This window comes from Acinonyx jubatus, chromosome B3 (assembly GCF_027475565.1).
Source record: "Acinonyx jubatus isolate Ajub_Pintada_27869175 chromosome B3, VMU_Ajub_asm_v1.0, whole genome shotgun sequence".
Classification (NCBI taxonomy): Eukaryota; Metazoa; Chordata; class Mammalia; order Carnivora; family Felidae; genus Acinonyx; species Acinonyx jubatus.
Window position 1 is genome coordinate 4,455,428 of NC_069386.1, and position 20,736 is coordinate 4,476,163.

At 44.4% G+C, this 20,736-nt stretch overlaps 1 protein-coding gene across 3 annotated transcripts in view; it reads right to left on the bottom strand.

The window, feature by feature from the left end:
* PDE8A (phosphodiesterase 8A) overlaps nt 1-20,058 on the bottom strand; it is a 152,716-nt gene extending 132,658 nt beyond the window's left edge. For 2 of the 3 annotated variants that reach the window (XM_027068164.2, XM_027068163.2), the window contains exon 1: nt 19,676-20,031. In XM_027068164.2, coding sequence (XP_026923965.1) covers nt 19,676-19,882 — 207 coding nt within the window. In that variant the 5' untranslated portion in view covers nt 19,883-20,031. Of the gene's footprint in view, nt 1-19,675 lie in introns of all 3 variants that reach the window. The other variant, XM_053223500.1, reaches the window with a different exon arrangement.
* Between the last annotated feature and the right edge of the window lie 678 nt (nt 20,059-20,736).

Consider the following 20,736-nt stretch of genomic DNA (forward strand, 5'->3'; position numbering starts at 1 on the left):
GAGCTGAGGGAAGCCTGTGAGGATGCCTTGATGGAGGTCTAATCAAAGTACTGATTTTTGTCATATTGTCCATTATCAATTTTCACCAGCGTGTTCTGAGCCTTTTGTAAATACTGCTGGACCCAGTGCCAGGCGGACCCCACGCCGGCCTTCAGCCCAAGGCAAGGCTTTAATACAGCTCCACCCATCTGGAATCTTTGGCTTTTCAAGACCCTGTCTCTGAACACCAGAATAACCGAAAGGCACGGCATAAAGGCTGAGGGAGGAAAAAGGAACAACAAGACTTCCTGCTTTTATCTAAAAATATTAGGGCGGGAAAGGAAGCCGCTCAAATGTAGTGAATGACTACGTAAATCAAGTAGGTTTTTACTACACACGGACTCCAGCTCTAAACGTGTGGTTACAAACTAAGAAAAAACAGTATCTCTACATGGCTTTAAAATGAAACCAGAACCATTTCTGCAATAATCAAGCACCTCCGCTAATGATATCCAAGCTCAGCAATTCCAGGTATTCAATGTCTTGCTTGCTTCTATACGACAAACCCCCTGGACAAGAGTACACTTTGCAAACCTGCACTGGAGGGTTTGATGCACAGTCTGATGCCCAGGCAGCAGCACAGTGCAAGGACCAGACAGTAGAACTATTTCTGATGAATATCCTATGAATATCAAAGGTACCCGGGGACAAGGGACAAGCTCAGGCACGTGTTCCAGCTTTGCCAATACCTGCAGTGGGACCTTGGGCATGTCTCCTAAATCCCTTAGGGCTTCAATTTCATCCTCCATAGAATGGGAAAGGTGGATATGGTAAAGGTGAAGGTCCCAATAAGGAATAAAATTGTAAGAAAATGAAAGATTGCAATAAGTAAGTGTAACTTACCTGAGCCAAGGTTATATAAACTTTTAATAAAATACAACGCTTTTTCATTATAGACTGCTCAAAATGTTTCAAAGCCTGCCCTGACAGAATTGTTTTTTTAAATCAAAACTTAAAGATAGGATTTATTTTTACAAGTAGGCTCTAAGGATAGGATCGCAGATATGCATAAACACCTGTGTAAGAAGATGTACATGGCAGCGTTTGTAAGTGTTTTGAAGACATTTTAATGACATGGGAAGATAGCTGTAATTTATTATTAAATTTACAAGTCAGGATATAAAACTATAGAGAAGCATGAGTTCAAGCCCCATGAAAAATAAATAAATAAATAAATAAATAAACAAACAGAAGTACACTTAACATTTAAATTTAAAATTTCCTATACATGCACAGGAAAAAAGAATGTAAGTAGTAATTTATATATTATTAATATATATTAATATACACACACACACACACACACACACACACACATTAGTATAAAATGTTAATAAAGGTTCCTGCTAGGTTATAAAACTGTAGAGGACCTTGTTTTCACTCATTAATGTAGAAAAGAAAACTGTATTTCACATTATTGCAAACTGAATTCAGTAATACAGTTGACATTTGAACAACACATTGAAACTGTGAATCCAGCACTACACATTTTTTTTAATGAATATACTACAGCACTATAAAAGTATTTTCTCTTCCTTATGATTTTCTTGATAACATTTTGTTTTCTATAGAGAACACATTAATTCATGTTAATCACTTATAGTGTTAATCAACTACATGGTCAGTAAGACTTCTAGTCAAAAGTAGGCTATTAGTAGTTACCTTTGGGGGAGTCAAAGTTATACATGGATTTTTCTGAACATGCAGGAGGTCAGCACCTCTAACCCCCGCATTGTTCAAAGCTCAACTGTATATTTTAAATTATTTTTTAATTGTCTGTAAGCAGCAAGCAGCATTCATTTGAGGGATGCAAAGTTTTTAAAATATCAAAAATCCAATTAGGCCATGTCACACCAATAATTCCAAGAAAAATCAAGTGATCATTATGTGATTAGATGAAACAAAAAGGGGGCAGGAGCTTCTGATAAAATTCGACATTTGTAACTTTTTAAAACCACCCATAGAAAACAGGCCTACAAAGCTATTTCCTTAATAATAAAGCACATCAAAGTATATTGTCTTAAGAGCAACACCCAAGACCACACCTAAGAATGAGGAACTGGAGATAGTACCATTAAAATCAGGATAAAAAAGATGCATGCTAAAACTATTATTGACAATTTTCTGAAACCCCAAAAACAATCCAATAAGGAAACGGATTAAAAAGTATTACTTTGAGAAAGGAAAACCCCAAACCATCAGTCACCTAATAATGTAAACATTTATCTCAAAAATCAAAGACACTATACACTTAAGATTCATCTATTTCTCACACACACACACACACACACACACACACACACACAATCAACTAACTATAGAATGTTTAGTAAAATTCAGCAATATCCATATATTTTATCTAACTGAAATAATTAGTTAAAAGATTTAAAAAACAAAAGATTCTGGCTCCAACAGAATTATCTTAAAAAGACATGACCCCCATGTGAAAATGCATAAACTAAGATTAATGAATAGTAAATATCATGTTCATGGACAGAAAAAGGCTGTAAAGCTATCAGTTCTTCCTAAATTACAGTGGATTTAACTCTAATATGGTCAAAATGCCCCCAAAATTTGGGAGTAGATAAAAATCATCCTAAAACGGACATGGAAAAATAGACAAAAATGAGTTATGAAGGTTTTTTTCCTGGGACATAATGGGGAAAAGGATTAACCTTATCATACATTATTAAAACATAAAGCTATAAAAATGAAATCAGTGCTGGGAATGCAAGCTGGTGCAGCCACTCTGGAAAACAGTATGGAGGTTCCTCAAAAAACTAAAACTAGAACTACCCTTTGACCCAGCAATTGCATTACTAGGCATTTACCCACGGAATACAGGTGTGCTGTTTTGAAGGGACACATGTACCCCCATGTTTATAGCAGCACTATCAACAATAGCCAAAATATGGAAAGACCCCCAAATGTCCATCGATGGATGAATGGATAAAGAAGATGTGGTACATATATACAATGGAGTATTACTCGGCAATCAAAAAGAAGGAAATCTTGCCATTTGCAACTACGTGGATGCAACTAGAGGGTGTTATGCTAAGTGAAATTAGAGAACTTCATGTGACTTCATTGATATGAGGCCTTTAAGAGACAAAACAGATGAACATAAGGGAAGGGAAACAAAAATAATATAAAAAAAGGGAGGGGGACAAAACAGAAGAGACTCATAAATATGGGGAACAAACTGAGGGTTATTGGAGGGGTTGTGGGAGGGGGGAATGGGCTAAATGGTTAAGGGGCACTAAGGAATCTACTCCTGGAATCATTGTTGCACTATATGCTAACTAATTTGGATGTAAATTTTAAAAATTAAGAAATTAAAAAAAAAAAAAAAAATATATATATATATATATATATATATATATATATAAATAAAATGAAATCAGTGCTGTAAAAGTACGGGCAAAAATAGATAACCAGAAACAGATGACCCAAAGATGTGATCAAGGTGAAAGTATAAGCCTGTAGGGAATAAAAATAATTATTCACATAAAAAGTGCTGCAATAATAACTAGCTGTTCTGAAGTGCTAAGATCCTACCTCACACCAAAATATCCAAATACCCAAAATAAACGCCAGATTTAAAACACTAAATGTTGCAATTAAATAAACAGACAAAAAGTTTTAAACATATGAATAAATACTTGACTACATCTGGATGAGTAAGGACTTAGGCTTAAAACAAAGTAAGAAAAATGAAAATTATCAGTGTAAGAGAAAAGGAATCCACTTATAAAGTCAAGCAAATTGAAGTAAAACACTAAATGTAAATTGAAAGTGTGTATGAAATATATATCAATTGCACAGTCTGGGCTTTTCTTAGTGGCGTATTTTCTGGATCTATCCACTAACTGACTCCAAAACGATGTTTCTCCTAGAATAATGAGTACTCTTAGCACCTGAACTGTAGTTTCCTACACCATTTCCCACTAACAGCAGCAGGGCACCCTGGAGCAAAGGCTCATTGCTGGGCTGGGACAGGGAAGGTACAAGCTAAGCCTGGGACAACTGGTTGTGCTTTCAAAGATTAACAGAATCATGTTAAAAGAATACAGAAGTCGGGGCACCTGGGCGGCTCAGTTGGTTAAGCGTCCAACTTCGGCTCAGGTCGTGATCGCGGTACGTCGGTTCGAGGCCCATGTTGGGCTCAGTGCTGACAGCTCAGAGCCTAGAGCCTGATTCCGATTCTGTGTCTTCCTCTCTCTCTCTACCACTTGTTTCTCTCTCTCTCTCTCTCTCAAAAATCAGTTAAAAAAAAAAAAAGAAAAGACAAGACTATAATGGACCCAAACACATCCAACCAATGAAAATCCCTATGTCCACAATTACATTTTTTAAAGATGAAAAGCAAAAAAACAAATAGAAACAACAACATATTCATTCCCATCGGAGGCAGCAACTCCTTAACTATTAAAACTGTTAATAAAGGGAAAAACTTACCCTGCCTCTTTAATAGGAACTATATTTTATAGCAATTAAATAGCCCTGGCCCCAGCTGATGAAGGAAACTTCTGCTTTACACAGAACATCAACTACTGCATGTAGAAAAGCAACTGAATTAGGAAACATCATTCATTAACCCTGATCAGAATTGTTATTTTAGATAATGATTATCAACTGGCGCTTTAAAAAAAAAAAAAAAGGCAGGGAAAAAAACCAAGGTGAATAGCCTCTGGTAAACTGCACATTCATATGGCGCCCAGTGCCACACAGATCGCTCTCTGGTCTTATGAGGGGAAACTGATGCAAGAGGCAGGGATCAGCTTCTCATCACCCTAACCCAGTGTGCAACCTGAGCATCCATAATGGTGGGTCAGTCAGATCTTCTGTGTCTTCTGATGGGATTCATGGATCACCAATGATGTCTTCTAGCCAAATGTACGTAACTTTCATCCATTTTAGGTTCAACTTCCAGTTTACGAGAAATAGAGCAGAAAGAAAGCAAGCTAAATGACACCACAAGGAAACCGGAAGACAAATCCAGAAGTTAGGACAAAGTGGTCAGGTGTCTTTAACAGGTCAGTGTGACAAAAAGTAGGGCGAAGGGAAAAGGACGTGCTAGGTTAAAAGAGATGGAAGGATCTTACCAAGCAGATGCAGTGCAGAGGACATTTCTGAGATCACAGGGGTATCGGTGGAGTCTGTTATGGGTATGAGATAAAACACTACTAAAATGGAAATGTACAGATTGGCTCAAAAAAGGCCATGGCAAAACAATATGTACTTATGGTGGTTCCTCAAAAAGTGAAAAGTAGAATCACCATATAACCTATCAGCTCCACTCCTGGGTGTATATACATTCAAAAGAATTGAAAGCAGGAACTTGAAGAGATCTGTATGACCATGTTCACAGCAGCACTATTTAGGATAACCAAAAGGCAGAAGCAACCGAAGTGTCCGTCAGTGGATGGAAGGATAAACAAAGGGTGGTATAAACACACAGTGGAGTGTTACTCGGCCTTAAAAAACACAATGAAATTCTGAGACAGGCTACAACACGGATGAATCCCCAAGACACATCAAGTGAATTAAGACAATCACAAAAGTACAAATACCCTATGATGCCACCTGTATGAGGTACCTAGAGCAGTCAAAAGTCGAATCGTGGCTGCCAGGAACTGGGCGGGGGGGGGGGGGGGGGGGCGGCGGGCGGGGGGAGAAGGAATGAGGAATTGGTATCTAATGGGTATGAGGTTTCAGTTTTGGAAGACGAAAAGGTTTTAGAGACAGGTGGCGACGATGGTCGCACAAGAATGTGGTTGCACTGCATGCCACTGAACTGTACACATGAAAATGATGAAAATGGTAAATTTTATGTTAGAGTACGCTTCGCCATAATTTTGTTTTAAAAAGTACATAGTTCAGCGTTTGTTAATTTTCTACAACACCTGTACTATGTACTACTTCTGTAACAAAGATGATGCTGTATGAAGCAAACAGAAAAAGCATTCAGAGTGCTACATTTGATTTCATTTTATATATATATATATCTAATATATAATTTTAAAAAACTACATTCAATAAAAAGGAAAAGGCTGGAGAAAAAGATCTGCAATAAGCATGAGATCAAAACTTAATTCCCAAGCATATTTAAAAAGCTCTTAAAAATAAAAATTTTTAAACTCTAAAGCCCAAAGAGAGAAACAGGCAACAGGCGTGAACAAGGAAGCACCAGTTCCGTTGAAGAGGAAGTTCAAGGGTCCAAAACACTCTTGGGAAAAAAAACAAAACAAAGATGAAAAACAATAAATGAAATAAACTCAAATTAGGGGCACCTGGGTGGCACAGTCGGTTAAGCGTCCAACTTCAGCCAGGTCACGATCTCGCGGTCCGTGAGTTCGAGCCCCGCGTCAGGCTCTGGGCTGATGGCTCGGAGCCTGGAGCCTGTTTCCGATTCTGTGTCTCCCTCTCTCTCTGCCCCTCCCCCGTTCATGCTCTGTCTCTCTCTGTCCCCAAAAAAATAAACGTTGAAAAAAAAATAAAAAAAAAAAAAGAAATAAACTCAAATTAAAATACCAATAAAATACCATCTCTCACAATCAGATTGTTGACAGGAAAGCCTAACAAGCACTCTCAGGCGCTCCTGTGATATTAAAATGTGATCACATCTTTCTGGAGGGCAATTTAAGCATATATATCAAGAGCTTGTACAAGTTACAATATTATGAACCACTGATACATGAAACACAGATAAAATCTCAAAAACAGACTGCTGAGTGTTCCCTAAGAGTACATACCTACTAACTAATTCTGTGTGTGTATGTGTTTGTGCCCATGTGTGTTTGTTCCAGAACAGGCAAAGCTAACCTACATGCGGAAAACAATCAGAAGGGTGCTCGCAGAGACTGTGGGGAGAGAGTACATGAGAAGGGGAATGTGGGAACTTTCTGGGGTGATGACAATGTTGTATACCCTGACAGAGGTTCAGATTACACAGATGTATGTATGCATTAGTCAAAATGCAGCAAATGTACAGTAAGTATTTGTGCATTTCACTGCAGTGTGTAAATGTTACCTCAGAAGGAAAAAAATACTGAACTCTAATGATACGCATGTTGGAGCATTTAAGAGAAAGTGTACTGATGTCTACATTTAAATTTTTTTTTTTTTAACATTTATTTACTTTTGGGAAACAGAGACAGAGCATGAACAGGGGAGGGGCAGAGAGAGAGGGAGATGGAATCTGAAGCGAGCTCCAGGCTCCGAGCTGTCAGCACAGAGCCCGACACGGGGCTCGAACTCATCATGAGCCATGAGATCGTGACCTGGGCCGAAGTCGGACGCTTAATCGCCTGAGCCACCCAAGCGCCTCGGTCTGCAATTATTTTAAAATGCATCAAAGAGAAAGGAGATGGATAGAAGGACGGGTAGTTGGATAGATGTGATAAAGCAAGTATAGTAAAATGCTAATGTAAAAATACAAGAGTTAGGTATACGAGTGTCCACCGGAAAACTCCTTCAAGAATGCTGCATATTTGGGGTAGCTGGCTGGCTCAGTCAGTAAAACATGTGGCTCTTGATCTCCAGGTCATAAGTTCAAGCCCCACAATGAATACAGAGAAGAAAGAAAAAGAAAGAAAGAAAGGAAGGAAGAAAGGAAGAAAGGAAGAAATAAAGAAGAAATGTTGTATAGTTGAGATTTTTCATAATATTAAGTATTAAAAATACTAAAAAGTAGCGAACAGCCATGAGGCAGCCTTCTGGAGTATTGGAAATGTTCTATCTCAATCTGTTTGTTGTATGCGGCACACGTGGGTAAAATTTTATCAAGCTGTACACTTTAAGACTTTGTACACTTTGCTTACTGCATTTACACCTAGAAAAGTGTTTTAAATGAACAACAATCAGAATTAGGACACTGAAGTGTGCATAATTGGGGCACCTGACAGGCTCAGTCGGTAGATCATCCGACTTTTTTTTATTATTAAAAAAAATTTTTTAACGTTTATTTATTTGCTTTTGAGGGAAAGAGAGAGAGCACAAACAGAGGAGGGACAGAGAGAGAGGGAGACACAGAATCCAAAGCAGGCTCCAGGCTCTGAGCTGTCAGCACACAGCCCAACGCCGGGCCTGAACCCGTGAACCTCGAGGTCATGACCTAAGCCAAAGTTGGATGTTTAACTGACTGAGCCACCCAGGTGCCCCAGATTATCTGATTCTTGATCTCAGGGTCATGAGTTCAAGCCCCACATTGGGTACAAAGCCTATAATTAATTAATCAATTAATTTTTAAAAATAAAGTACATTTAATTAACATCCTCAAAAGGATAAGGGAATATGCTGCAACCAAAACACATGAATAAGCACTAATGAAGGGAACAAAGCATAAATCTTGAAGACAAAGACTGTCTGATCTAAGAGCTCCATGGGGCCAGAGAGCGAGGAGGCCTTGAGGGCTGAGTCAGAGAGCCTCAAGCCCAGGCTCAGCAGCCCTCTGGACTCCCGCACAGAGATGGGAAAAGGAAGCAGAGACACAGAGGACAGATCCAGAAGAGTCTAAAACCCACCATCTGGAGAGAGCTGTAGAAGGAAAGGAGGAAATGCAAGAGGGACATTTGAGGAAATAATAGTTAAATGTTTCCTAGAGCTAAAGAACAAAACTGTTCAAAAACTCATTTTAATCACAGTTACTTAAAGTCATCTACATGGACATAGGAAACACACCACCATTTTCTGAGAAGTATCTCCTGATTGTGCAATTTCAGTGATCCTTGCTCCTTTCCCTATTTTTCAAGTTGTCTGCAATGAACATGACTTTTACAATAAGGAAAGGTAACAGTTTACTTTTATAAAACAAATCCAGAATCAAGAGACAAGAGAGGCTTCTCAAAATCTCCCACCTCTTCGGGCGGCTGGGTGGCTCAGTCGGTTGAGCGTCCGACTTTGGCTGAGGTCATGATCTTGCAGTTCATGGGTTCAAGCCCCGCGTCGGGCTCTGTGCTGACAGCTCAGAGCCTGGAGCCTGCTTCAGATTCTGCGTCTCCCTCTCTCTGCCCCTCCCCCACTCACACACTCTCAAAAATAAATAAAAAATTAAAAAACAAACAGAAACCAACAACAACAAAACTTCCCACATCTCCTTCCTCTGGCTGCCGCCCTGTGCTATCCCAGTGAACCTGCTTCTAAGTGCTCACCACAAACATGGGTACGTTACTTGATCTCTTTACATTTTTGCTTCTTTAGATCTTCAACAGGGACAATAAAATCCCCCCTTCCTGCCTCACAGGAGTTTGGGGAGCATCAAATGAGGTGATATATAAAACTAGCACTTGGTGAGCCACTGAGCGCTATGCAAATGGCTACATGTTATCACAACTTCGAAGCTGGTAAACCCTAAAATGAGTCACCCTCCACCGCCAGCACCCCTCACTCCCCAAATCCAATCTGTCCTCTGGCCTACCAGCTTTTCCTTTGCTCATTCTCTCCTTCCCAACCCACTGCATGACATGAATTATACCTGGTCTTATCTTGTCCCCAAACCACGGCCCCAGGCCCTGCCTTCCCTCACCCACCCCTCACAACTTCCTCCTAAACCTTCACCTTCATAAAATACGCTTATTTTATAAGGACCCTGCTGAAAACAAGAAGCCTTTGGGAGTTGTCAAGGTTTGTAGGATGGACTTCACAACCTCTTCACCCTGGCTTTTGGGTCCTCCCTCCCACACATGGTCAAGTTCCTCAAATTCTGCAACAAGCCAACACCTCCCACCCCAGACAATCCCCCATCCTGTACCTATCTAGGTCCTCCCGGCCTTTCCCAGGCAGAGGGGAAGGGGTTGACCCGGGCTCTCTCTGCACCTTTTGACCAATCCAGATCTAGCTCCTGCCAGTTCTCTAAACACCCTCTCCATCCCTCGGGTGCAATCCTCACTTCCGGTCAGAGGCCTGCCCCCCTTTCCTTATGCCCTGAGGGCAGGGCCTGGCGAAGTCCTCTGACATCCTCTATACTAGGCCCTGGAATTGATCTGCTAATCATTCTAGTACTTAAACTTTCTTTGCCTAACTGGATTTCATAGGAATTATTTCTTCAGTTCTCTTTGTAGCTTTGATATCTATGTGTATATCATATCTTTTTTTTTTTTTAATTTTTTTTAACGTTTTATTTTTGAGACAGGGAGAGACAGAGCATGAACGGGGGATGGTCAGAGAGAGAGAGGGAGACACAGAATCTGAAACAGGCTCCAGGTTCTGAGCAGTCAGCACAGAGCCCTACGCGGGGCTCGAACTTACGGACTGTGAGATCGTGACCTGAGCCGAAGTCGGACGCTTAACCGACTGAGCCACCCAGGCACCCCTGTGTATATCATATCTATTCCCACATAAGATACTGTTTAGCTATTATGCTTTAAATAAAAAGCTGTGCTTCATAAATTCTTCTATAACTTCTTCCTCTCAACATTAAGTTTTTGAAATTGACCTATGATGATACCTACAGCTATAAACCATTCATTTTCAAAGCTATAAAATATCTCTTTTTGATATATTTGAGAACCTCACAACTTATTTATCCATTATATCGTTGATGGATATTTAATAAAACATTTGTTATCAGAAGCAATGCTACCATGAACATTCCTGTGCATGTTTCTAGCTCACATGTGTTAAGTTTCTAGAGTGAGGCTGCTAGGTCACAAGGTCACACAATCAACCGTACCTGGTAATGACAATGGTCTTCCCCAGTGGATGAAATACTTCTACCTACAGCGCTGAAGATTGCCTCAAAATACTGTCAAGCATTTAAATGTTTGCCAATTCATGGGTGTAAAATGTTATTTCACTGTGGCTTTAATCTGCATTTCCCCAATGGGGTCAAACATCTTTTCATGTGTTTATTAGCCATTTGGTTTCCTCTATAATAACAGGCCTGTTCCTGTCTTTAACTGTTTTTCAACCTGGCTGTCTTTTTCTTAATTGACGTGCAGGAGTTCTATATATTCTGGGTGGTCATCCTTTATTGGTATTGTGTGTTACAAATTTCTTCTTCCAGACGACGGCTTTCCTTCCTTTTCACTCTCTTTTGATGAGAAGTACTTTAAGGTAGTTGAATTTATCAACCCTTTCCTTTCTGGTACATCGTTTGTGTAAGTTGTTTAATAAACCCTTCCTTACCCAGAGGTCATGAAAGGATTTATATTTCCTTTTAAGAAAAAAGTGTTAAAAACTTCAAAAAGGAAGTTATATAAGTGGTCCATAAGCACATAAAAAGTACTCAAAATTATTAGCCATCGAGGAAATGCAAGTCAAAACCACAATGAGAAACCACCTTACATCCACCAGGATGGCTAAAATTAGGAACCTGGTAACACCAAACTGTGGCAAGGATGTGGAGCAACCGAACCTTTACTACCCTTTGTTGGCAGGAGTGTGAAATTGTAGAACCACCTCGGGAAAGGTCAGGCAGCTTCCTAAAAAGCTGAACATACAGCTATCCTATGATCCCGCAATTCTGCTTGGTATTTCCCCAAGAGAAATGAAAGCATATGTCCACAAGATAATTTCTACTAGAATATTCACAGCAGCTTTATGCATAATCACCAAAAATCAGAAACAGCCCTGTTGTTAATCGTCACAAGAGAATGGAGAAGTGGAATGGGATGGAGTCCTACAGCAGAATACGACTCAGCAAGAAAAAGAACAGGCTACTGATACATGTGACACAGACCAATCACAGAAATACTGGGCTGAGTGCAAGGAGCCTTACACAAAAGAATACATGTTTTAAGATTCTATTCCTATGAAGCCTAGAATAGGCACAAAAAAAAAAAATATAATGGCTAAAAATCACATCAATGGCTGCTGGTAGGTGGGGTTAGGAATGGGGAAGGAGCACGACCTGAGAACTTGCTGAGGGCACAGTAGTATTCCGCATCTGGGCAGAAATCTGCATTTAGATGGTGCATACATTTGTCAAACAAAAAGGAAACAAATTTATGGGGCGCGTGGGTGGCTCAATTAAGCGGTTAAACATCAGACTTTGTCTCAGGTCATGAACTCTCAGTTCCTGAGTTCGAACCCTGCATCGGGCTCTGCACTGACAGCGTGAAGCCTGCTTGGGATTCTCTCTCTGCCCCTCCCCGCCCCCACAATTTTTCTCTCTCTCTCAAAATAAATAAACTTAAAAAAAAAAGGAAACAGGGGCGCCTGGGTGGCTCAGTCGGTTAAGCACCTGGCTTCGGCTTAGATCGTGATCTCACAGTTTGTGAGTTCGAGCCCCGCATCGGCTCTGTGCTGACAGAGCATTTTGGGAGCATCTGGGTGGCTCAGCTGGTTAAGCTTCCAATTCTTGATCTCAGCTCAGGTATTAATTTCAGAGTGAGTTCGAGCCCTGCATTGGGCTCTGTGCTGGATGTGAAGCCTACTTCAAAACAAAACAAAACAATTAAAAAAAATTTTTTTAAACATTTATTTATTTTTGAGAGACAGAGACAGAGCATGAGCAGGGGAGGGGCAGAGAGAGGGAGACACAGAATTTGAAGCAGGTTCCAGGCTCTGAGCTGTCAGCAACAAGCCTGACGCGGGGCTCGAACTCACAAGCCATGAGATCATGACCTGAGCCGAAATCGGACGCTTAACCAACTGAGCCATCCGGGGGCCCCACAAACAAACAAATTCTGAACTCTAGTAAGTGACAGGTGTACTGAAGTGTTCAAGGATTAAGTATACTGATATGTGGAACTCTGAAATGCATGCAAAAATAAAACAGATTGCAATGGACAAAGGCACAGAAAGATGTGACAAAGCAAATACAGGAAAACATTCACTGCAGCATCTAGGAGGCAGGGAGAAGGGGGTATACATTCTTTCAACTTTGCTGTGTAGGTTTGAAAATTTTCACAATATCAAAGGACAAAAACATATTTTCAAATGGAAGAGACCGGCTTTAAAAAATAAGATCTATTTGGGGCGCCTGGGTGGCTCAGTCGGTTAGGTGTCCAACGTCGACTCAGGTTATGAGCTCATGGTTTGTGGGTTTGAGCCCTGCGTCAGGCTCTGTGCGGACAGCTTGGAGCCTGGAGCTTGCTTTGGATTCTGTGTGTGTATGTGTGTGTGTGTATGTCTCCCCTCCCCTGCTCATGCTGTCTCTCTCTCTCTCTCAACAATAAACATTAAAAAAAATTTTTTTTAAATAAGACCTATATCAGCAAAGTCTGCCTTTGAGAAAGGTGACTGAAAGAAAAAGATCAATGGTTACATGTGATAGTGCCTTGGAGTTTGCAAAACACTTTTACACCAATTATTTTAAGTGATCCTCACCAAAACCTGGGTATTCTAGCCTCATTTACACTTGAGAAAACTTGGGATCAGAATCTGGCAAATGTCACACAGCAGGTGCCCGACGGAGCTGGATCTGAAAGCGAAGGTCTCAGGCGCTTCTTCCTGGGTTCCTTCAAACACACCTCCCTGGGGAGCTGCCATCATCTCCAAAAGGCTAAAGGCCACATGGAAACTGCCCACGTGCCACTAGGAGCTGAAGGGGCTACGGTCGCTAGCAGCGCGGGCAAGAGACACGAGCAGACAGTGAAACAGCGCGACTCAACACCCCAAATCTACTCCAAACCCATTCAGAACAAAAGCACTGGCAGGCCGCACACTGAGCTCTCTGAGGCCATCTTCAAACCTTAGGGACCTCTGTGACATCCTTCCCGTCTGGGTGGACGGACAAGCTGCGTAGGGTGCCTAAGACACTGCAACACAAAACTTGTCACAACACTTCTGTCAAGACGCTCCGCCACTCTCCTTTCCAGAGCAGAACCACAGGAGAACAGAAGGAGGGGACCCAGGAACATTGCTCAACGCGAACACGGCCAAAATTGAAGGCAAAAGCTTTTAGTAACCACCCCGCACATTAATCACTGGCTGCAGGGTATTTTGGCTTTTTGTTAAAGCACATACAACACACCCCGACACTTTTTGTTAATTTAAACAAGGTGAACTAGACCTGTGGAACGTGAACGAAAGCCCTTTCGGCCTTAGAGACCGGTGTATTACTTATCCAAACATTCACTGAGTGCGCCAACCACTTCGGGAAATGTAATGAAACCAGGACAGAGTCCTTGTCCTCAAGAGGCCTGTAATCCAGCAGGAGGCTCAGGACAGATCTCCCAGGCCTACTTGGCCTACAGGGGAAGATCTAAGAGCAGAGAAAATAGAGTTCAAGTACAACCAGAGGCCCAAGAAAGATTTCAGCTGGGCCTTGAAGATGCAGACATGCAGAGCTGGGGGTGGGGAGTGTGGTGCTCTGGGCAAAGGCTGATGGGAAGAAATAGCTCCCAGGGGGCTCCTGGCTACGGAAGGCCACCTGAAGCCTGAGCAGGAGGGAGGGAGGGTGAAAAGGACTCCCTAGGGATGCCTGCCAACTCTTGTCAGAGAGCAAAGAGAACAAATCAGAGGGCCCCACAGACGTCTGACTTCGGGAGTTAGCCGGGGCAGGGCCAAATATGGCTGCGACTCTCACGAGAGCGGAAATCCAAGGGAGGGCTGAGTCAATTTCCCCAGCAAGTCATGACTTAACAAAACCCTGATAATGTGCATTCAGGACTCCTGCTCAAAACCCAGGTGGACCTGTGACACCTGCAGCCTGGCAGAAAGCCAGAGGATGGGAAATGTAACGGAGAGAGGGAGTTAACAGAGAACAGCCCAGGAGCAATGGGTTGGAATCCCTAACTGTATACGCCTAACTGTAAAAGCGTGGGTGAGTTTCCAACCTACAGCGTCTTATCTGCAAACGGGAAACAACACCCGTCATCTCCCAGGATTCCACGGATTACATGAGATAACATCGGTAATGCATACATGCAGCACAATGCCCACAACATCAAAAGCATCCAAGGAACGGAGGGTATTGCGTCTATGAGTCGTCTGCACTCCAGGAACTTCCGAGTCCGGGCCTCCTACCGTGCTTCACGGTATTGAGAAACCAGGCTGAAGCCACTGACCTTGGACAAGACCAAAGGATTACTCATGTCCTAAGCAACTTCTCCCTCGGCTCTTTGATTTTTAATCAAAAAAAAAAAAAAAATCTGTCCTTTAAGGCATTCTAGGTTATCCTGAGACATCTGCCTCACCCTATACACTCACATCATGAACCTTCTGGTACAAGGGGAAAAACCAGCATCATGAGCCACTTCACAGGGAGCATCTGTGCCAGAAGGGACCCAGGCCTCATCCCAGCCCAACACCAGTCTGGGCTGATAAGAGTTGTGACACTCAAAACATCTATCTTAGATGTTAAGAAACACACTTCAAGTTACAGGGTAATGACAGCGCTAGAACAGTTTAGAATATGCATGCAAAGTACCATATACATAATAAGAGTTCGAGAAAATGTAAAAAGCATTATCTTTATAGCCAGTCCTAGCCAGATAATAAGATTCTATATACCGAAAGGCTTAAGGACACAATGATGAGAGAAGGGATGGCCCTGAGCCACAGAGATAAATGACAGTTACTCATTCCAGGAACAGAAAGTTAGGTCTCACTCTGTCAACTACACTTTCAGAAGGAAACTTTCAATAATTCCATAATCCACCAAGAATCAGTGACCCCTAATGGGGGGCGGGGGGGGGGGGGGGGGAGGAGGGGAAATCAGGCAGATCACACAAACAGAAATTTGCTTCAGTTAGGGAAATATAAAAATTTCATGGGGCACCTGGGTGGTGCAGTCGGTTAAGCGTCCGACGTCAGCCAGGTCACGATCTCGCGGTCCGTGAGTTCGAGCCCCGCGTCAGGCTCTGGGCTGATGGCTCAGAGCCTGGAGCCTGTTTCCGATTCTGTGTCTCCCTCTCTCTCTGCCCCTCCCCCGTTCATGCTCTGTGTCTCTCTGTCCCAAAAATAAATAAACATTGAAAAAAAAAATTTTTTTAATTTCATTAATGCACTCTGAACATTAAGAGCAGGCGACAAATTTTATTCCATGGCTAAGAAACACCAAGAAACTACTAAACTCTGGATGAGCAGGCTGGTTAGTTTGGCCAGTTTTGAGGAAGAAGGGAAGAAGGGGAAGGTAGTGAAAAATCAGAGAAAAGTGGGCGAAGGAAAAGGGAAGGACAGAAGCAGACTAGAGACAGAACGGAGAGTCTGTGTGAGCAGATTCTGAGTGCTGAAGCCAGCAACCCTTGGTGACAGGTTAGTGGAGAGCCACACTACTGTCACCTGTTGTGTACTGCCCACCCAGCTGCACTAATCCTTAAATCTGTGGAGGGAGATCTACCCTGCTCACCAGGGTGGAAATATATTATTCCCTGGTATAAATGCTCCTAAGGGGCAATAACCAGAAACTTCCATAAAACCAAATCTAAATCCTTCAGCCTCCACTCTAGTTAAAACCGGTTTCTATTTCCTTTATATGGGCTGGGTGCATTTTCCACTTCAATGGCCTGGTTCACACAATTCTTAATTCAACAGATGTCTGTGGAAGGCCCACTACGTAGGGGGCGGGGGGGGGGGGCAGCAGTGAACAAAACAGACGTGACTGCCATCCTCACAGAACTGATTAGTGACAAATGGTGGGGGATGGGGAGGGGGGGAGGCATGGATCATAGCAGTGCAAGGGGCCGCTTGCAAAAAGGAGGGGGCCTAGGCTCTCCTCTGACACCCTTGCCCCCACACTCAAATCTTTCAAGGTCAACTCAAGTCCTAGCTAAGGAGAGGGCAAACCAAATAAATCCAAAGGCTGACAAGAAAATATGGAAATGTTACAGTTAAAGCTCACGCTGATTAAAAACCAAACGAAACTCTAAGTGTTCAAACTGAAGACAGCATTCATTATCTGTCACCACATAGACTGTAACTCCCGAAATGAGTAAACAGAACGTTTTTAGTAATACTTAAATAAGTTCATAAAGATGACCCAGCCTAATGTATTCCAAGGCCCTGAAGTACCTTTGGAATCATTAAGAAGCAAATTACATTTACTATGTTTTAATGTTTAGTATATTTCTTGTACTTTGAATATTGGGATCATGTGAGGGATCATGTCCTAACATGTGGCCCAAGACATACCTCAATAAAAAGGCTCTATAACCAAACAAGTTTGGGAACTGCTGACACTCTGAACGCCATTTGGCGATTCCCAGCATATTTTAGGAAATTCAGTTTTCTGACAAATCCTGCATAAACTTAGTCTGAGCCAGTATTGCCCACACTCATTTGGACATGGCTCCTTTTTTTCATTTAATACCTATTAACGGTCAACAAACTGCTCAGGGAACACATGGGGGATACACTACGGTGTAGGGGACGCGCTGCGTAATTAATTTGAAAATGCGATTATCCGTCTCCCGAGCGTTTTGATGAACTGATGTTTCCTATGTAGGCTAGTAAAATACAAAAACTTCCCCCAATGAAATTCTTTCTGAAATTCACTAGGTGAGATGTTTACTGCATTTTTAAGACAAAACATTTTTTAATGAACCAAAATTGGATCTTAGTGTTTTAATTATAAAGGAACTTAAATTAATCGTATAACGACTTGAGTTTGCTAAACTACTGGAAGCTTATCTTCTCTAAACACGTAGTTTTAGATTTCTAGAGTACATTTGATACTTAATTGTAAAAGATTCATCCTGTTAAAAAATAAAACATGCTGATATTTACCTCTGCCCTATTACCTGAAATGCCTAAATACAAATATCTGTAACTGAGATGTGTATCAACACATGTACAGTTTGTGAATAACAAGCATTTCTGTGGTTGTGGTGTTGTTATTTATAATGGGATTCCTCCTCTGGAAATACTAATATTACCTTAAACCGTATACTGGAGGTTTTAGGGAATAAAATTCCAGTGACTGAAAAGCTTCATCATTCAGTTAACCATAAAGAACCAAGTTCGACACATTCATTTAGCACGTACTATATGCAATATATGCATGCCAATGGATTAGGCACTGTAACGATGCACGCTATCTTTCTGGGCCTCAACTCAAGACAGTGGTCTGACAATGGGACAGAATATGTAAGACTCAAATCAGGGGCTCTTCAGACACTGTGGACAGCGGAAGAACATAGCTGCTACCCTGGAGATGCTAACAACACACACAGGTGAATTTTAGGACACCTACACCACCATAAAAAGGCCAGTAAGACACAGGGCCTCTTTCTACAAGTGCTGGTTTGGTGACCTAAAAGGTCATTATTAGTTAATGCAAGATAACCAATATTAGATGTGGGTCAAAAATGTGAAAGCCCTTGTTAATTCCATATTCAATTTCACTTGTGTAATGCTTTTTTTTAAGCCAATGAGGTAGGCTTAAAGTAGAAGCATCACACGGATATTAAGAGCAGCTTGGATTAACAACCTAAAACCATCTCAGGTGTCTTCAACAATCTGTAGAAGGAATCCCAACTTCTGGTAATCAGAGCAAAGTTAGACTTTCACGGAGGGTACTGGAGGGGTGGGGAAATCACTTCAGCTAGGTTACGCAACACTAGAAAAAGACTTTTCAGTTTCGTATAGAAAGAGCGTCGTGGACGACTGCTAGAAATTTAACACAGAAAGTGAACAAATGGTATCAAACTTGGGAGGTCTAGCCATCTCCGGTGAGCAAGAAAATCCAGACAATTCTGCAAATGATTTTTAAAAAGCAGCCGCAACGAGAGGGGAGGATGATCAACACTCTGAGGCCATGCACAGCAGAATTCTTTCTTCTGGTTTAATTAAACATAAATGCATGAATTCCAGCTCTAAAATTTCAAATCCAAGAACTGGAAAGCCGCCGCTGTGTGTCTTCATGAACATCTTTTCCCTTTTTTCCATTATTGTCCCTTTAGAAAAATCTTAACAAACAGTAAAGCCCAGAAACTTTGACAAAACATAAGCCAAGGCGATACACGCCGGAGAAGACACACAATTCTGAAAAACAGTCACAAAATGTCCTAGTAAGACTACTTAATAAAAAATTAACTTTGTTCTGCTGAATGCTTCAAACGTCGCGTGTCTAATAGTATTTTCTCATTACATATGCTTTAAATACACCACGTATGCTAATAACTGTGAACCTCAAATACGTGTGCATTGAAGCAGAGCTGTTGTGGCTTCAGATTACATTTTAATAGTCCCAAAGAAACTGGGCAATTGCAACCGCATGCATGTGCAAAGCTGACGGAGGGGAAAACAAAACAGGGTGGCAGGACCCAGCGCCTCAGCTTCCCAGTGCTAGCCGCCCTTCCCTTAACATCACGAGAACCCAAAGAACAAAGTTCACGCTGATTTAACGTTTCTGGGGCGCGCCACCATATCCCGGGGGTTCCCCGCTCTTGGAAGGCGAATTGACTCGAGCGCCCCGGTCAAGTTCACAGCGGGCCCTGCCAGCTGAGACTTCGGACGGGTCCCGGGAACCGATGCCGCGGCTCGGAGGGCGTCCCGATCGCAACCCTACCCAGGAGGGTCCGAGGACGCGCGGCTCGGTCTGCCCTCGGGACGCTGCCCCGGCCAGCGGGCGCTGGCGCCCGTCAAAGTGACCCAAAGCCCGGCGAGAGGGCACGCGGCCCGGGAGGGCGCCCCGCCCGGCCCCGCCGCGGGAAAGTTGCCGCCCGGCCGGGCCCGACTTTCGCCGCGGACCGCGGACCGCAGCCCCTGAGCCCTCCCCCGCCCCGGCCGCCCGCCCGGCGCCTCATACCTTCCTGCCGCTGCCGTCGCGAGGCTCGGACTCCGCGAGGCCGGCACCGCGGGCCCCGGGCGAGGCGGTGGTCTTCTGGCCGGGTGGGAGGCGCGGCCCGGCGGGCGGCGGCGGCGCGGCGGCGGCGCCCGGCGCGTCCTCGGCCTCCTTGCCGCCGTGGTACGCCGCCCGGCCCTCGGAAATGTGGATGCTCGGTGCGCAGCCCATGCTGGCGGCGGCGCGGCGGACACGCTGGCGGGCAGCCGCGATCCGGTCAGCAAACGGCCCGCCCGGCGCCTCGGGGCCGCCGCGGGCGCCGTGTCATCGCCGCCTGGGCGGGCGGCGGCGAGCGCGGGTCTCGCGTCAGGAAGTGCGGCCGCCCCTTTTATCGCGGTGCGGGCGCGGCGGCGGCGGCGGCGGCGGCGGCGGCGGCGCTGGGGAGGGGGCGCTGGGGCGGGCGGCGCGCCGCGGCCGCCCCTCCGAACATGCCCTTCCTGAGGCGGGAGCCGCCGGCCGCCTCCCTCACATCGCCGCGCTCGCCTGGCCGCGCCGCGCTTCCGGGGAATTTCGGGGGAGGAGATTTGCGCTCTCCCAACCCGGGAGCGGGCAAGTCCGCGCCGCGCGAGCGACACCGCCCTGGCCGCGGGGCGGCGCGACCCCCGGGGGAGGTGCGCTCCCCGCCGCGCCCGCCGCCGCCTCCCCGGGCCCGCAGCCCGCGCCGCTCCGCCCGCTGGGCCGCCGCCCCGCGAAGAAACGCCCCTGGCCCGAGCGCCGGCGGCGGGGAAGACTGGCCCGCGCGCTCCCGCCTTTGCGGGGTGTGGGGGGGGCGGGGGTCGAAGGACGCCCGTCGGGGCGACGAGGCCGCGGCCGGCCGTGTGGGGACAGAGCCGTCGCCTCCAGCCGGGTCTGGGGCCGCGCCGTCGAGAAGCGCGGAAGCGGCTGCGCTCGCCGGTCTGCTGCGGGCGGCGCGGCTCCGGCTCCGCGCTCCGGGCCGGGTCTTGCGGGCAGCACGCCGCGCCCAGCCCCCAGCGGTGACCTCCAGCGGGTGCTGGCGTCAATGCAAAGCAGCCGGGGCGCCCGCC